Source organism: Lygodium microphyllum, chromosome 3, assembly GCF_053477565.2.
Source record: "Lygodium microphyllum isolate KBCC chromosome 3, Lygodium_microphyllum_v1.1.10, whole genome shotgun sequence".
NCBI lineage: Eukaryota > Viridiplantae > Streptophyta > Polypodiopsida > Schizaeales > Lygodiaceae > Lygodium > Lygodium microphyllum.
Genome location: NC_141137.1, coordinates 167,969,323 through 167,987,121, shown reverse-complemented (window position 1 = coordinate 167,987,121; position 17,799 = coordinate 167,969,323). Strand labels below are relative to the sequence as shown.

The 17,799-nt window shown below is 41.0% G+C and overlaps 1 protein-coding gene across 3 annotated transcripts in view; it reads left to right on the top strand.

Moving 5' to 3' along the window:
* Positions 1-12,646, top strand: part of LOC148039146 (uncharacterized) — a 32,446-nt gene extending 19,800 nt beyond the window's left edge. For 2 of the 3 annotated variants that reach the window (XM_087675036.1, XM_087675034.1), the window contains exons 9-15: positions 5,151-5,235; positions 5,421-5,512; positions 5,600-5,668; positions 5,788-5,958; positions 6,043-6,232; positions 6,381-7,501; positions 11,757-12,646. In XM_087675036.1, coding sequence (XP_087531162.1) covers positions 5,151-5,235; positions 5,421-5,512; positions 5,600-5,668; positions 5,788-5,958; positions 6,043-6,232; positions 6,381-7,483 — 1,710 coding nt within the window. In that variant the 3' untranslated portion in view covers positions 7,484-7,501; positions 11,757-12,646. The remainder of the gene's footprint in view (positions 1-5,150; positions 5,236-5,420; positions 5,513-5,599; positions 5,669-5,787; positions 5,959-6,042; positions 6,233-6,380; positions 7,502-11,756) is intronic. The other variant, XM_087675035.1, reaches the window with a different exon arrangement.
* Positions 12,647-17,799: the final 5,153 nt, after the last annotated feature.

The following is a 17,799-nucleotide window of genomic DNA, read 5'->3' as shown; positions in this document are numbered from 1 at the left end:
CCTTCCTTTTAGTTGACTATCTCAAGAATAAAACCAACCAAATTTAGTAAGTACTTTAGAACATAAAACTTGCTATTTTTAGAATGTCATCCTTATTTTTTAGGATTGGTATTTTTAGGTCAATACAAGGCTCCTAACATTTAGGAATCATAAATAGAGATTTATACACTATTGGCTTTGAGAGCCCAAGCTCTCTAAGTAGCATTCCGAATCCACAAAGTCACCAAGTTGTCTTGTTTGGGATATCTCTTTTATTTGTCGCAAATTACATGAAACAATATTCACCTTGATTAAGCCACAAACACTTCGGCTTGCCTCGATCTCATTCATGTGTCTTGCCTTTGTCAAAAGATGACGTACTAGTGAGACAATAGGGTTTGCAGGGAGGAACATGGAGTGAACTTGGCAAACATGGAGAAGAGAAGAGAAGAGAGAAGAAACTTTGATGAATGGAATGATGAAGATCTGAATCATGGAGTGGATATGATATAGGGCAACAAGGGTGCTGTAGCACAGGGAAGATGATGAAGACAGCTACGAACCATGAACCGCAATGTCCTCTTGAAGGGGTGTGAGGGTAGTAGAGAGGTTGGAGAGAAGAGGTGACAGACTGAATGAATAAGCCGTAAGGAATGAATGAGAGATTGGCCTATAAATAGGAACAGTCAGTCTAGGATGACGCTTCTTGTTGGGGGCTGCAAATCCTAAACGCAGAAATGCAAAAACGCAAAAACGCAAACTGTGGGTGAAGGGTTTCTCAACACCCCCTCTCAGGCCCAAAAAGGGGAACAAGAGAAGAGTGAGGTGGAGATGCAATGCTACATGTTGAAGAATGCTCATGAAGCAGGTGCCACTTGGACAATGTCGTGCATGGAAAAATTGTTCACTTACCCAAGCGCCCTAGTATAAAGATGATGAAAACATGTTATGCATAGGAGGAATGTCGGACTTTGTGTGGTGCCGAGAACCATAAGGATATGCCCGTACTCAATCTCGGGAGTTAGCTCCATGTTAACCAAGTGACCAAGGCAAGAAGAAGAGGAGGAAGAAGATGTAGAGGATCCCTAGGATCCAAGATTTCCACCTGAAAGGTAACTTGCAAGAAAGAACACTAGGTAGAGTGAATTGGAGAACCCGAAACTCAACCTCGGGAGAGAAGCCACTAGCTCCGTGCATCCATGCAAGAAGGAATATGAAGGTCTCATCACCAAGTTGTGGTTGAACCTCCAAGGCCTTGATCTAGGTAGATCCTCGAGATCCTAGGTATTAATAGGTGAGATGACTGTTGGAAGGTAGCCACCCCATCCAAGGGTAGAAGAAGGTAAAAGGCCTTCGCCAGGGTGTGCGAAGGATGGAGCGGTGGGTGGGGACCCTTTGAAACCGGAGGAATAGGAGCCCCCTCTGAAGTCGTAGTAGATGTAGATGTCCCCTTGGAGGGCAAAGAAAGATCAGCCCCCTTTGAGGTAGATAGGGATTCAAAAGCTCATGGATCACGGACTTGGAAATGTCTGAGGATGAAGGAAGTTTGCCGATCATGTCAAAGAAGGTATCTGGGGTGACGAAGAACTCCCAGAGGTGGCCTCTCGAACTTGAGTAGGCGAGGGTGAAGGTTAGGTTTCAGACTGAGCAATGAGTGGGCAACAGTCGCTTCATCCCAATGGAGTGGGTCTGGGAAGCCGAAGAAGAGGAAGGAGTTGAGTAGCCACTATCTTTCGAAGGAGCGGACCGACGAGGAGACGGTATTAAACAATCATGGTCTCTCGATGGAGCGGATTGTAGAACCGTGGGCCGTGGTAGCCACTGTACACGAAAATAGGTGGGAGAAGACTGCCGTTGGCATTGCGATGATCTCCAAGAGGTTATAGCACCAATCCTTTATGTGCTCAAAAGGACTTAGTGCGCATCGGATGCGTCTTATTGCCTTGCGTATAGTACTTTGATAGCCGATGCAGAACGATCTTTGTGGCCCAGAAAGGAGAGGTGGCAAAGGTAGTGCTAGGTGGGAGATGCATATACTCCGGGGGGTGGGAGCAAAGGTTGAAGTTGGCAAGCATCGGTGATGTGTTCGGTGATGCCACAGTAGAAGCATCTAGTAGTTTGGTCACCTGTTGGTAAAGAAGCCATGGGTACCATTGTGCCTTGTTGAAGAAGGAAGAGGTCAACCAGGAACCACGAACTGCAATGTCCGCCTCAAGGGGTGCGAGGGCAGTGTGAAGCATGAACCGCAATGTTCGCCGTAAGGGGGGGAGGGTAGTGGAAGGGTTGGAAGTGAGCTGCCAGTGGGAGGAGGATGCTACCAGTAGTAAGAGGTTGCAACCAGTAGAAAAATGCAGGTGAGGAGAGAGAAAGAATAAAAACGCAGGTGAGGAGAGAGAAAGACTAAAAATGTAGGAAAAACCACCAGCAGCAGTGAATATGCTGAAATCAGCTCCGAACAATGTGTGGTAGGTTGGAAACGGGCACCGGACTGTTATAGACAGTAATGACAGCTTGGACCGCGATGTCCTCCACGTTTGGGGTGTGGGCAGCAAGCTGAAATATCTGAAATCTGCAAAAACAAGATTATTTTCTGAATGGTGAGTGATTAGCAATAGTCGCTCTATTGTAAACAGCTGCAAACTGCGGGTGGAAGCCTAGAAATAGGCACCAGACTGTAGATGACAGCAAGGGACAGCTGAGACTGTGATGTCCTTTGTAAAAGGGGTGTGGGCAGCAAGCTGGAGACATCTGAAACCTGCAAAAATGAGATTTTGATGCAGTGGAAGAAGAAGAGAAGTGGATGTTGAACCCGCCACCGGTCTTTGCTGTTGTTTGAGCAGATCCAGCTCTGATACCATGTCAAAAGATGACGTATCAGCGAGACAATAGGGATTGTGGGGAGGAACACGGAGTGAACTCGGCAAACATGGAGAAGAGAAGAGAAGAGAGAAGAAACTTTGATGAATGGAATGATGAAGATCTGAATCATGGAGTGAATGTGATACAAGGGAACAAGGGTGCCATAGCACAAGGAAGATGATGAAGACAGCCACGAACCACAAACCGCAATGTCCTCCTGAAGGGGTGTGAGGGTAGTGGAGAGTTTGGAGAGAAGAGGTGACGGACTGAATGAATAAGCCGTAAGGAATGAATGAGAGAGTGGCCTATTAATAGGCACAGACAGTCTAGGATGGCCCCTTTTTGGGGCTGCAAACCCTAAACGCAAAACACAGAAACGAAAAAACGCAAACTGCAAGTGAAGGGTTTCTCAACAGTCTCTTCCACAATTTTTCTCTTGCGCGCTTCCACAATTTCTCTCTCGTGCACTCCCTTGACCATGTCGCCTATCCCATCATTTGCCTAGAGTGCGAGCACATGTGCATATGGGTGATGCCTAAGTGCATGCAAATAGATACTAGGTTATGTGTTGTATAATTTGTAAAAAGTGAATAGAGAGTACAAGCCTTAAGATTCATGATCTATACCTAGAGTGGGTGTTCACACAGGAAAAACCCCTCTCATGCAAGCGGATAAAGTGTTTGGTGATAGTGTGTGTTCACACTAGAATGATTGGGAGGAGTATCCAATGTTCAAAAATAATTACAAGTTTTTTAGTATGTGATCTGTTTTTTAGCATGGACAACATACTTTGAATAGTATCATATATTTGGGGTTCTTCACAAGATGGTTCACTGAAAAGATAGTGCTGATGTTTATAGTTCAACTATCTGTAATGGACTCGTACGATTTGTTTACTGCTGGTGCAAAAAGTTTGGTGGTGTTTTTTGCTCACAAAGTGTAACATTTGCTGATATATTTATGGTGCTTTGAAGGCTGTCAATGCATTATTTTGATTGTGGCAAGATTGTTGTGAATGCCACAACTTGGCTTTGATGCACATGTATTGCGCAACTCACATTTGCATTTAAACTTCACAATTATAATATATAAAGGTTGACCTAGGTTATTGCCATGCCATGGTGATTTAAAAGCCAGGTTGGAAATGTGACATTCTTATTTTGAAGGTCAAATGTTACATCGGACATGGGGATGGGCCTTCACAACATTGGCCAAATGGTCATCAGAGTGACCTAGTGCGTTCACACTAGGAACACTTCAGGTTTAGGGCAAGTGAGTCCTATTTACAGGATTCAAGGCGCATTATGCACTTCATTGTGTGATCGCACTCTTAGACTTTAGGCCTGTTGGTTGACCCATCCATACATTGGGACAGTGTGGGTTGGTGGTATTGGTGGTATGGGATGCCGGCTCTTGGGATGTGGTTGTGATGTGGTATGTTGCTAGCTCCTAGGCTAGGGGAGTGAGTGTGTTTGAGTTTACGGTTGGGAGCTTTGTTTGATGTTCATTCCCTTTATGTTCTATGTTGTGGGTATGGCATGAGTTGTGCCTTGTGTGCAGGTTGGATTCTAGGGGGATGTTTCAGTTGGTCCTTCACATATGTTTATTCATGCACAAATCTTTCATACATGGACTTTTGTTGTATGCTATGAAACAAGGCCATTCATGATTGATGATGGATCAGATAATCGTTTGTGGTCATCTTCAGGACTAGGCGATTGGGAAAGACATATGTACTAGTGATTAATATTGCTACAGCTCATAGGGTCCTTGAGCCAGCGCTTTAATTTGAAGGGAGGCTTCCCAGTTTGAAAGAGAAGATTCTTTTTATTGATGTTGCTAAAAGAACTTCTGTCCCTTTTCCTGGAGAATATATCAGACATCTTGTTATGTTATCTGAAAGTGTAAGATCTTGTAGGCTTGTTTGGAAATCAACCTCAGGCATTGGCTGATTGATTATATTTTAAACTTCAATCATCCTTAATGCACACTAAGCCATTGCCAAATCTTTGTCATTAAGAGAGCTTCCCCTTTCCTAAATGGTATGCCTTGCAATATCATGTTAAAGGGTAGAATATAGTGTGCTTGTTTGGAAGTCAGACTCATTGGCTGGTTGATTGTATTCTGACTAATCCTTACTGTGCACTAAGTGATTGCCATACCATACCTTTGTAACAAAGATGTACGTTTGAATTTGGCCTTGTGCTTGTGTTTTCATTCTTATTTTCATATAAGGAAAGTTTGTAAAGTAATTCTACATCCCCAGAACTTATCATTTCTAAAACTGTTGTTATCAAATGTTTTTGTTTTAGTGTAATGAAGGACGAACAGATGATGCACCTCCTGCTGACATATCCGTTGCAAACTCATCAACTGGAAAAAAGGGTTCTGAAGCAGGTATGATTAATTTAGTCTGGCCAACCAGTAGATGATGGGGATAATTTTACTTTGGAACAGGTTGATGAGTTCCTTTCCATGTAAACAGATGAATTCAGCTTTCTGATGTGTAGTTTCTTATTTACTGGCCGTTTGAAACAAATCCAACACAAAATAAAGACTGATTCATTTTCTTTTCTTTTCAGGTCCAACCCATGTCTTGGTTGTTCGTGGGCTGGATAACAATGTAAATGAGGAGATTTTACATTATGAGTTTTCAAAATATGCACCCATTAAGGTGATCCATCTTCACTTAAGAGCAGTTAACATGGTGATTTCCACCTTTTTCAGATCTTCAAACTTTTCGTCTTGCCTTGGTTTGCAGGATTTACGCCTTGTTCGGGATAAATTCACACACATATCAAGGGGTTTCGCATTTGTACATTTTCATTCGGTATGCTATATGATGATGTTACATAAGCATTAACAAGGATTGAGGGCATCGAAAAAGGCCATTAGCCAGTGGATTTCCTTGTTGATTTCTCATGTGATAGAGCTCCTGGTCTTTTCAAGGTGGAAGATGCAACAAAAGCCTTAGAATCAAGCAATGGTACAACTCTAGAAAAGAACGGACAACCTTTGAGAGTAGCTTATGCAAAAAGTATACATGGACCTCCCCCTTCATCTAATGCTAGTAGCAGTCTTGCTGCTGCTGCAATTGAGGCTGCGACCTTTGCTCAGCAGGTAAGTTGTTGATTGTTAACAGTTCATGTTTGACAACAGGTTGTTGAGTTGTAGACATGCTTCACATAACTTGGTTGGCTGCAGTACAATGCGGCTGGTTGGGCGCCGAAGGAATACAATCCTGATCAGGTATCAACGTCTGAAGTTAATAATGAAGCAGGAGTGGGAAGTGCTATGGATGCCAATGGAGCTCCACAAGCTGGATTTGTATGGGATGAAGCATCGGGCTACTACTATGATGCTGTTTCAGGGTTTTACTATGATGGTCACCGAGGTATCTGCAATTTATAAGGTTGACTCTTTAGTTTCTAAGATACTAGAAGTAGATTGATTGGAAGATGCAGTTCTCGATGTGCCTATTGCCCAGGTTCTTAAGATTTAAACATGAAAATTGTAAATTTCTAAAAGACTTTTACTTTCAGGGTTGTATTATGATGGGAACAATCGCATTTGGTATTCATACAACCAGGTAACTCAACAGTATGAGCCCTATGTGGAGCAAACAGTGGATGCTTCTGCTGACATGTCAAATCAGAAGCCCAACACCAAATCTAGTGATGGAACTACTAAAATTAATACTGGGACTACAAGCAGGAAAGCAGTTATTTCAGCCCCACCTGCCACAATCCATAAAGAGCCAGAGCTTTTTGAAAAAAAAAAGAGCGCAGCAGAAGCTATCAAAGCAGCAGCAGCAGCAGCGGCACAGGCAACCACGAAGAAAGAAAAAGAAAAGATGAAAGAAAAAGAGAGGGAGTTGCGGTTATCCTTTAAAAACCTTTTACCTTCCAGTAAGACAAAGATAAGTGGGGTTTCAACTATGTGGAAACAAAAACAGCACGAGAGTCAAGTAACAATAATGGATCAGCAGAGTGCCTCTAGTGCTACAGCCTCTTCTTTTCTTGATGACAAGTCAAAAAGCATAGCTGCAAAAGCTGCTTCAGGCACTGCAAACAGTGGACAGATGTCTTCTGCAGCACCTGTGACAACTACCAAAAAGATTCAAGGAGTTATACATACAAAACAAACTCTAAGTAGAGCTGTATCAGAAGATGCATATCTGCTTGACAATAAGCAGAAGCCAATTCCTGCCAATAGTAATCTATTGGCTGCCACAGGAACTGGAATGACACCTCCAATGAAAAAATTGGAAGGTATTATAAGGTCTAAAGAGATTTCTGGTAATGGACAGTCCGCAGGGAATCCTTTTGGTGGTGATTATCATCCAGCAGGGAACTCCCTAAAGCCAAGACAGTCAAGCAAAAATTCAACAAATGTGGGTGCATTTGATGCAGGGGACTCTAAAGTCATAGATCGTGGCTCCAATGTTGATGTGCCATCAAGGATGTCATCTAACAGTCTAAATGCAAGCATTACCCCCTTCAGAACAGATGCATCAGCCTTGGGTTCATATGGACCACAGGCTGGAGGACGCCGGAGATTTACCGAAGCACCTCAGCCTGGATACAGAGACAGAGCTGCAGAAAGGAGGAATCTTCATGGAGCTTCTTTGCCTGGTGATGTTTAAACTGTGTCTTGCCAAAAGGTACTCTCATGGATATTCTCATTTTTTTCATATGATGGGTTAGCAATTAACCGTCTAGTTTCCCTTCCTCAATTGTTGTATCCTGGAATGTTCAAATTGCTTATCTACATAACATCTACATCTAGTCGCAACCAGAATCTTGTGGCCTGTTGCAGTTTGTTGGATTGTACACCCAGTTGCATTCCCTTATCATACGGAATGGATCTGTACAATCTGTGCAGTACAATCGTACGGTTGATGTATGATGTTCTTGTCTAGTACAAAATGGTGAGCCAAATAGTCCAGACTTCATTCAACTGTTGAACTTCTTGTTTGGCCTTCACCCTCTTGATAAAAAAAGGGGTCTCCTTGCATTTGATGTCACACTTCTCGATCTACCTCTTCAGTATTGAATCTACGTCTTACCACTCGCCTCTTCCTCCTCTGGAGTCATCCTCTCCCTCTCTACCTCTTCGGCTTTCATCTACCTCTACCTCACCGCTACCTCTACACCAATCCCCACACAACCCGCCACCCCTCCCCTCACACAACGAAAAAATACACGCATCCCCCTCCGTTTTTCTTTTCTTTTCTCCTTTTCATCCACCTCAAACCTCTCTCTCTCTCTCTCTCTGCCACAATGCCTAAGCCTCTTCACGAAGCTTTTGAATTGTATACCGCAGACCTTGAGAAGGCCTCAGGTCAGTCTGATTGTAACCGATGGACTTGCAAGTTTTGTGGAAGTCTTATACAAGTAGTGTGACTAGGCTTCTTATTTACTTGTCCAAGATGGGTGGACAATCTGGTTCATGTCTTGGAATCCCTGGAATCCCTGAAGTAGGTGCTGATGAGATAACAAAGTACTTTATCCCGAGTCTAACCAAAGTAGTAATGTATTCTCAAGCATGGCCAATGCTCAAGAGGAGGTGGTTACCCCTGACATGGAAGTTGTAACTTACCTTTTTGTATGACACTTCGGAAATAGAACATGACTCTTGGTGTTGGACTCTTGTACTTATATCCTTGTAGCTGTTTTCTAGTACACGATATTTGAACTTCCTATCTTTAGATGTGTTATGTATGTGCAATATTTGCTATTAGTAAAGTGGATTTTGCATGTAACTTCTAATGAACATACACAAATTTGACTACCTTGCATTTTAGGTTTGTCCTCTTTATTTAATGCACTCTCAAGCTTGTTATTCCCTTACTTTTGTTATGGATATTTCTATGATGTAGTACTTCACTTGATTTATGCTGGTGCTGAGTTGGCAGGATTTGTATGGATACATGCAACAGTATTTGTCTAGAGCATACTCTTCCAAGTTGCAACTAGACCTCAAGAGAGATTTGATCGCCACATTTTGTATTTTATATATAGAATGACATTTTATATACAGACGATATTCAAGAATTACCAAAAAGTTTGGATATTTGATGATACGGTACTTCTTCAGTTGTTTTCTCTCATCTGTCAGATGAAGGATCACTCAGTTGCAGGGGTTACAAAGTTGCAAAACACACTCTTGAATGACCTAGCTATAGTGCTTCAAATCCCATGCTATATAGCTAACTGATATCCAAGTTTATTTAGGAGCTTGTAGATAGGTGACTCTTGAGTGTTTTTGAGAAGTTATTCCATTAGGTAATTACATTCCCCCTTCACCCTCAGATTCTACCCTACTGAAACACAAGATCTTATGTATAAGGTTGATGCTTGCTACAATATGTGAACAAATCAAATGAATTTCGAGTGGTAAGCCATTTGAGTTCAAGGCTTTCCCTTTGCCCATGCAAACTCTTTTCTGCATGGGGGTAGAAAAGTCATATTGTGAGGATCTTGACTGCACTTTGTTGTTGCTAGTGTACATGTTTTGAAAGTACCAATTGGTAGAAAACAGGATCCAGTTGTTCTAGTAGAACATGTTGAGACTTCTTTTACTATCTAGGCTTTGGTTGGATCACTTCAAGGAGATATAGCTTTGCACAGTGAAAGTATTGATACTTTTGCCTGACTAACAGGGTTTGGGAGGTCATTTTTTGGAGAGTATTGACTACTTGTTACTATCTTGCATGTTGGGTTGTATATATTCTGTCTTTCTAGATCATGCATGTTTGGAAGCACCATTGGTGGGTAACAGGATCCAGTTGTTGGAGAATACTGCTGAAACCTCTTTTATTGCCTCAGATTTCCATCAGTTGATTGTGAAAAGCTTTTGTTAGTGCATTAGGGTATTGATGGCAATGTTGGCATGATTTAGCCCAATTCAAATTTTGCCACTTAGTTTCTCCATGTGTGTTAAGATAGTAGGATGTTGGTATTGAAGTTGGCATTAGTGAGATTCATTTTCAGAAGGTTCTCCTTAGGTTGGCTAGACACCACCACAGGCACTCAAATGGATACCGTTTTTGGGCACATATATTTGGGTGGCAGGTGTAACTAGGCTTCCTCCTCGGATAGGGTGGTAAATAACCTGATTAAATACTAATTACAACAAGTATAAAATTCACATAAACTGAAAATGCACACTTTATCACTTTAATCTTGGACATTGGACACCTTGTTGGCCCCAAAATTGATTCCCTTTTGGTATTTCTTTAACTTGATTGCTAATGGAATGACTATAAGTTGAGATTCACAATCTCCTTTGTTGTTTCCAAAAGCCTCTTTGTTATAGCAACAATTAGCAATCAATTCAGGCCAATTGCCATTTGATTTTCCACCCAAGACTTGCACAAATGGAACCACCAACTGGCGAAGTGTTGCCCCAAATTACAATGAATGGACTGACATTTGAATTCCTTGACATTTTAGGTGCTGAATTCAGTGTACGATGCCTTCACCGATTAGCCGGGTCTTGAGGTGGCTGTCAAACCCTAATTTCTACGGAAATTTTGGGGTTTACAGCAGAGATCTCTTTGCTGTGCACCAAATTTGGTTGAGATTTACTCAAAATGGCTGAGAAATGTTGAGATCTCCTAAGAATGGGTTGGAGGTGGTGGGAGAAAGCCAAGATGAGAGAGAAATTTGATTTTCTTCGTGAGAAACCCTAAATTTTACTTGCTACCTGCTCTAGCCTGCATTTAATGCAATCACCTATTACCAAGCATCTCCAAAATGCTGTTGATAGCCCTTGGAAGGTGACTTCTTGCTATCCCTTGCTTGTTGTGGCCCCTAGATGGTTGTCTTTTGCAACAAATTGCTATTCTTTGATTAGAAAATGGATCAACAGCTCTCTGTTCCCCTGTCCCAAGCTGTAAACTAATTGAATGGTTGAGACCCAACCCCCAAAAACGTTTTCTCAGTTTGCATGGGCATTTTTGCCAAGTGGCAGCCTTCAAAACCCATTTTTCAGCATTATCCAGCCATTTAGTTAATTTTCAGGATTCAATAATCTTGAAAATTAATTTCAGTCTTTCTCACCCTACCCAAAATTAAATATGCCTAATTGGCTAAACCATTTGCAACTTGGAGTGGTCCCCAACCTTTGTTAACCCTTAGATTGACATTAATTTGTTAATTAATGCTAGTCCCTAGTGTCGCCCACTGACACTTGTTGGCCAAATAACTATCCCAAGGTCAAAACTGACACCAATTGACCTCCAAAGCCTAGCTAGCACAATTTATCACAACTTTTGCATTTGACACCCAGAACATCCTTGGGGTCCTTGGCCTATTACCATGAAATAACTGCCATGTGCATCCATGTGCTTAAACAACCTTGCGCATTTGATTAATAACTTAATCAAATGTTATTAGTAAGATTAAAGCATCTCAAAATTTCATGTCCTTGTGACAACAAGCCTTCACACACAGGGTAATGGACTACTGTTTGATGTTAACTTTGTGGGTGGGCTTATTTTCTAGTCTTTAAAGTTTGACCGCTTGCCACAACATATTCTAGCCCCACACAGGAAAAAGGAAAAAGAGGAGCTTATGGGCAGGGAATGTAAGTGCCTTGCCGCATAAAAGCAATGTTTTCATTGGTCCTTTAGCACATCAGCTGGGAATCCCCCGCCCTGGGTGTAGCTACCCGTACTGACACATACTGACCTACCATGTGAGCTGCCAGTTGCAGGTAAATGTCTTTACCTCAGCATAGTTGTGCTTTGACAAGTCCTTAGGCCTGGTTTAATTTGAGTAGCTTAAATTAAGGTTTTTTTAGTTTTAAAAATCTAACAATGCTTCTTTCAAGCTTTGTACTAGCAGGGAAGAAAGTTTCAAGTTTGATTTTAGGTGGCCCAAAAATAATGTTCAGGGCTACTTTGTTTGCAGGAAGGCCTCTTTGGGATGAATGCAAGTATTTTGAGAGTGGCAATTTACCTGTTTGTACTTATTACAGGCCACTCAAATATCATTAGTGGAGTAGATGAATGGCTGTACAAATCTTCCTTTTCAGTTATTTGCTGTTCAGAATTGCAGTTTATTCTGATCTCTTATGAAAAGCAGCACAATATGAACATGTTATTCAAAGGGGGATGACTTGGGAATGTCTTTAGAAAAGTCTTTGTGTGATTACAGCCAGATCTGCTCCTTGTTACATAAGCACTATGCTGGAAACAACCCTCAACTCATTTGCATGTGCTATGGAATCTGTGGAAGCTCAAAGTTTACATTTCTATGTAAGGATTCTAGTAGGTGGCAATCATTTCAACCCAGATGTATCACTACTTTGTGCTGAATTATGCTAGAGTCATCTGTTGTGTTCCTTTTCTTCTTAAAAGGGGGAGATGGATGTAGAACAGCATGTCAAATATGCAACATGGACCACACTCCTTGGAACTTGTCTTGCCAAGATTGGTGGTCTTATCAAAATGCAGGTCAAAAGGCATATGGCTTCAAGCAGCAAGCTAGTGGAGGATCTTCCACCTGTGGAAAGGCTGTTCAGCAAAACGAAGCATTTTCATGTGTTTCTCTGTTTGGGATACTTGGAAACTTAGATCCAAAGCATTCTTTAAATTTGAAACTTACCTTGGGTTGAACAGGACTTGGTTGTGTTATTGTTCCTTGTGCTGTACCCAAGCAGACTGCTATACTACAATGTGGTGATTGCAGTTTCATAGGCATCAAAACTGTATAATGTTTTGGAGGCATTAAGGTGCAAAACATATCTGGATATACCTGAGTAAAAACGTTTGAATATACCTGGAAAAGGGGTTTCATCACGTGCTTTGCTTGTGTTCCATCCTTGTACCACTGACGAGTAGTTGCAACTAGGGTAATCCTGCTAGATAATTGTGACCTTTGCATTCGGATCTGCAAGAATTACTGAAGTTTAGAAAAGATTTACTTGAGTCGAGGTCAGGAGCGTAGCTCGGCTGCTTAAAAGCTCACGGCTACGAGCACAGCTGTGTGTTCAATTCCCAGCTCCTGTGAAAAATTGGGCTGTCCTCATCCACCGAAAGGCATTTAAAACACATTAAAATTTACTGAAGTCTAGTTGAGTTTCTTGCATCTATGCAATGCGACATGGCTGGTGTCTCGTGCAGCTGTGTTATCCAGCTGTATGCGGAAACAACTGACAAGGCTGGATGCATTTCTGGAGTCAAGTGGAGCTAGCAGAAATGACATGCAGAGTTCGTGTTGAGACTGCACTTTTAGATGCATTATATTCTAACAACTGTACCACTCCTTGGATCATGTTGCAAATAAACTGTACATACATTGGAATCAACTAGCTATCAATGAAGTACTTTGAAGGATGGACTGAACAGTGGTGTAGTTTACAAGCTAGCGGAAATGGCACTCAAGTTTGGAGGCAATTGTGTGGCCACTTGTCATTGATTTACAAATAAAATGTGCAAATCCAATGAAATCAACTGGCTAAAGAATGGGAATATTCTAACCTAGCAAATTTAATGTTGAATGTTAGGCTCTGCAAGCCACACACTGAAGTTATATGCGATTGGGATCTCTTCCGCTTACTCTCAATCTGCTTGATTGAAACTAAAAAGGTCACATTTTTCCATAGCTTTTAAAAAATACCCAAAAAGTGCATGAGATTGCAGTTCATTCTCTTTCGGATCTTAGTTTGTAGCAAATTGGAAAAAAGCTATATCAAAATGGAGAAAAGCATGATGATTTATCTAGGATTGTGTGTGATTCGATTTATGACTCCCTTGAAAGGTAGGAATTGTTTTTAGAAAGATGCTTTGAAATGTTGGTTTCATCCTAGTGATTGATGCACAACATCCTATGTGCATAGGAACACTACAGGGAAATTCTTGAGTGAGCATGGAAATGAAGTTGATTCTAGTTTGAGTCTCATTTGGTCTACAAGTTGAACTTAATTTGGATTGAAAGAGTTTACTTGTCACCGAGTGTGCAACTTGTAAACCAATTATTACTACCCACAAGAGAAGTATTAAAGCCATCTATGATCATAGATATTTCAAGTTTGGAGCAAAAGTGACATAGTACTATACACAATTAGACTTTATCAAAGCTTTTGAGTCTTCCAAGGTGAGAGTGGAAATGCATCTACAATATCGATACCTATTTTGGAAAATTCAAAAATTGATTGAAAAAGTTAACTTGAATTGCAATATAAAGATTGTTGAAAATTTTGGTCTTTGTGTTGAGATTTGAGAATGGACCATAGAAAAGATATTATTCTCCTCTTTTCATCATCATCTTTTTCTCTTCTATTTTCTTGTATGCATGGCTTTGGTCCTAGAGACTTTGTTGATAGGAAAGAAACCCCAACTTCAGGTCGGTCTTAAGTGGGAATAGCCAGACACTTCCGCTTGGGGCTAACTCGGGAAGACTTAGATCGTAAATCTTGTGACATTCCTTGTGAGTGTCAGGCGGCGCTTTTTAAACTCTCTTCTCGATGGGCTGCTAAGACGTGTCCCACAAGTGGACGAGCGGACATGTTACAGTTAGTATCAGAGCGAACCAACAAGATCTAGAGATTGTCGGTTTAATTTTATTATTTTTTAACAATTGTGAATGCTTCAGTTGATGTGTAGAGTAGGCGGTGGTGGTAGTGGAAAACACTAGGTGGTAGCATGTATTCAAATTACATAGAATAAATGATCATTTTTGATGTGTGCGCGTCTTATTATTAATGGCGTGGCGGTAATATTTATTTAGGTGTGCTTATTTATTGAAGTGCTTGACAAATATTTATTATTTTTGTATGCGCATGGACGCACGGTTTAAATATTTCATTATTAAACACTGCATTTGGACGAAGGTCAACTCTTGGGCCATCCAAGTACTTTAATCTTTATTTGGACAAAAGCAAACACAAAAGCTAAAATATGCTTCTTTGTAAAATTAGGCTATTTTTGAGCTCTGAGCTGAATAAATTTATAAAAACATGTCTTGTGGAGCACTCACACAAGGCATGGAGGGAGATTATACCTAGTTGGTCTTTTTTGCCTCATGTCGTGCAAGTCTATTTTCTTGAATTTTAAGATTAAAGTAGAGTTATTTGTTCTTGGGGACATTCTGGCGCTTGCTACCCTAGCATTTGATTTGTGCACTAGTGGTATCAGAGTGAAGCTGAGATCAAGGGCTTCTAATTGGAGTATGGAACTTTGCACCACATACAATGATAAGATTTCCACAAGTTATCTTCCATGAGGAATCGCCAAAAGAAACTACATAACATGAATCATCCAAAGTCCCAGTAGAGATAAGGCTCTTTGTGAGAGCCAATACTTGACATACATCATGAAGAGTAAATATGCAACGTGGACCGTATCTGGACATCACCAATATCAACTATCTCCAATGCTAGGTCATCACCTAAATGGACAAATCTAGTCATACTGCGATTGGAGTAAAACCACTCTCTGTGTGATAGGTCACATAAGAGGAAGACCTTGAATCTATCTACCAACATTGAGTATACCCTGACAAAGCATTAGTGAGCTGTGAAGGATCAAGAGAACAAGTTGCAAGTATAAAATCATAATCAGAATTAGTCTGCACAATATTAATCTCTTCAATCTTAATGCTAGACTTGTTATGGACAATGCTGCGATTATTATTTTTGTCTTGTACTTTATCCTTGCCGCTTTCCTTGTGCTTGTCTTTGTGCATTTTATGGCATTGCGGTGCTTTCTCACAGTAATGACAAGCCAATGATGACTGACAACCATGAGACTTATTGCAAGACTATCCTTGCGACTGAGAACGAGACTATTTTAAGAGTCTCTTCCATGGCATGTATTACGGTGCCTACCATTATTGCCTCTTAACTGTCAAGGTATGAGAGGTACGAGTATCGACATTCTTTTTGTTAATCTCTTTAGTCAAGAGTTCACCCTCTACATCCTACAAATGTACCCCATTAGTAGGCATGTTAGCATACATAACAATACAAAATGTATCCCATGATTCAAGTAGTGTAACTAAGAGGAACAAGGGAATAAGAGTACCCTCAAATTCAATCCCTTGTGAAGACAAATGATTGATAACGGAATGAAACTCATTTAAGTGAGCTGACATAGAAGTGCCCTCCTTCATGCGAAAGTCCATGAGTTGCTTTAGCCAATACGTTTGAGAAGTGGGGCTCTATTGTTCATAGACATTGCAAATATTTTCCCATATGTCCCATACGGACTTTCCATCAGAGACAACATTCTAGAACACTTGCTTAGAGAGGGACAATATGATAGTGGACTTACATAGCTCACCTAATTTAGCCCAATTCTCTACATCAATAAGTTTGGGCTTGACACCCTTACATTTCAAAGGACCAACTTGCAATTTTTGCACTAAAACTTGCCAGATTTGGGCCTTCTAGTAGCTGTAGTTGGTGCTATCCATCTTGTCAATATTAAATATAGCACTATCGCTCCAACTACTAGCCATAATGAAGGCAAACAAGTGCATAAAGCAGACTATGGTAATTATTGCAAACAACCCTAAAATCACTGCTAAATCAAGTTAAAAACAAGGGGTACTGACCAAGTAATGAACTTTCCACAAACTCAATGCAAAGAATTGTCAAATGGAGGTGACTGCTTGTATAACCAATGCAACAAAGTGCAATTACAACATGCTGAAAATGAAGTATAATAATAAGAAATCAATGTCAAAGATGGGCAATCACTGATATACGACAAAGTGCAACTATCAGAGAATAGCTCCGACTAGTAGTGAGTGAATATGTGATTAGCACTGAGAACTATTAAAGAACCAATGTGTCAAACTAAGATACATCCCATAGGCATAACCATCATGCATAGAGTGAGTCCTGTGGGTAACAAAGGCCAACTAAATGCACAACGGACTGAGCAATATAACGGAAGCTCAATACATAATCAACCAAGATGCATACATCGTTGACAACATTGTGTGACGAAGATAGATGCCAGCCTAAGAGGGATGTCAGATCAGCCCACTAAGCATCAATTGCATACATAAAGCATGACAAGAGCATGTACATGTCACCAAGTCCCACGGTCTCATTGGAAGACTTTCAAGCTCAACTGTGTAACCAAATGCTCAATGTAATATCCAAGTGTCAAGTAGCAGGTCCGGTTAGATCAAAAGTTGAATTCCAGATAAGCAAACAAAGCTCAAAACATCATTTGGAAGGCATCTATAGATCCAAGATCCAAGTAGCATATATGTGGGAGCATTCGATCCAAGTAACTTGCCATGCTCTTACTGGAGCATCAAACAGCCATACATAACAATGAATGATACCCAATGTCAAGATTCATGAACCATAAGCATTAGAATATCGACCTAGGTACTCGATAAGCACTTGAGAAGAAATAGACATGTATTCCACTGATCAAATGCGCTTCAAGCCTGGTTATTACATTGGCAAAATCTCTATTACAAACTGAGTAAGAACAATGCTTAAATCAACTCCAAAATGATCTCCAAGTAGTGGATAAGCATCCTTGAATGTAGATATCAACCAACCGTGAATGGACATCATTTAATGCATCATCTTTGAGCAAGAAGCATCAATGATAAGGGGTTGCCATGTTATTACATGTTGCATATTGAATACATGATCAATGAACCGAATACAAGTTGCCCAATCTCAATGTTAAGAGTTGGAGCCAATGTTAAGGCCAATGCATATGGCAAGAAATGTTGGGGGGTAAAGGCGCCTCCGCCTAGCCGCCCGTGTATTACTACACTGACAGTACCTGCCACTGCACATTGCAGGTGGCGGGCGCCCGTCACAGTCACTTATTCTTTATTCTTTTAGTGACAATTTGAATAAAGGAAGGCCCGGCCACACATTGTGGTTGTTGGAGTTCCCACTTTTGTGTGTCTCTCTCTCTTGGCTGTTGCTCTGCATCCGCCATAGCTCTCACTGCCAAGCTTATTAACCCCTGGG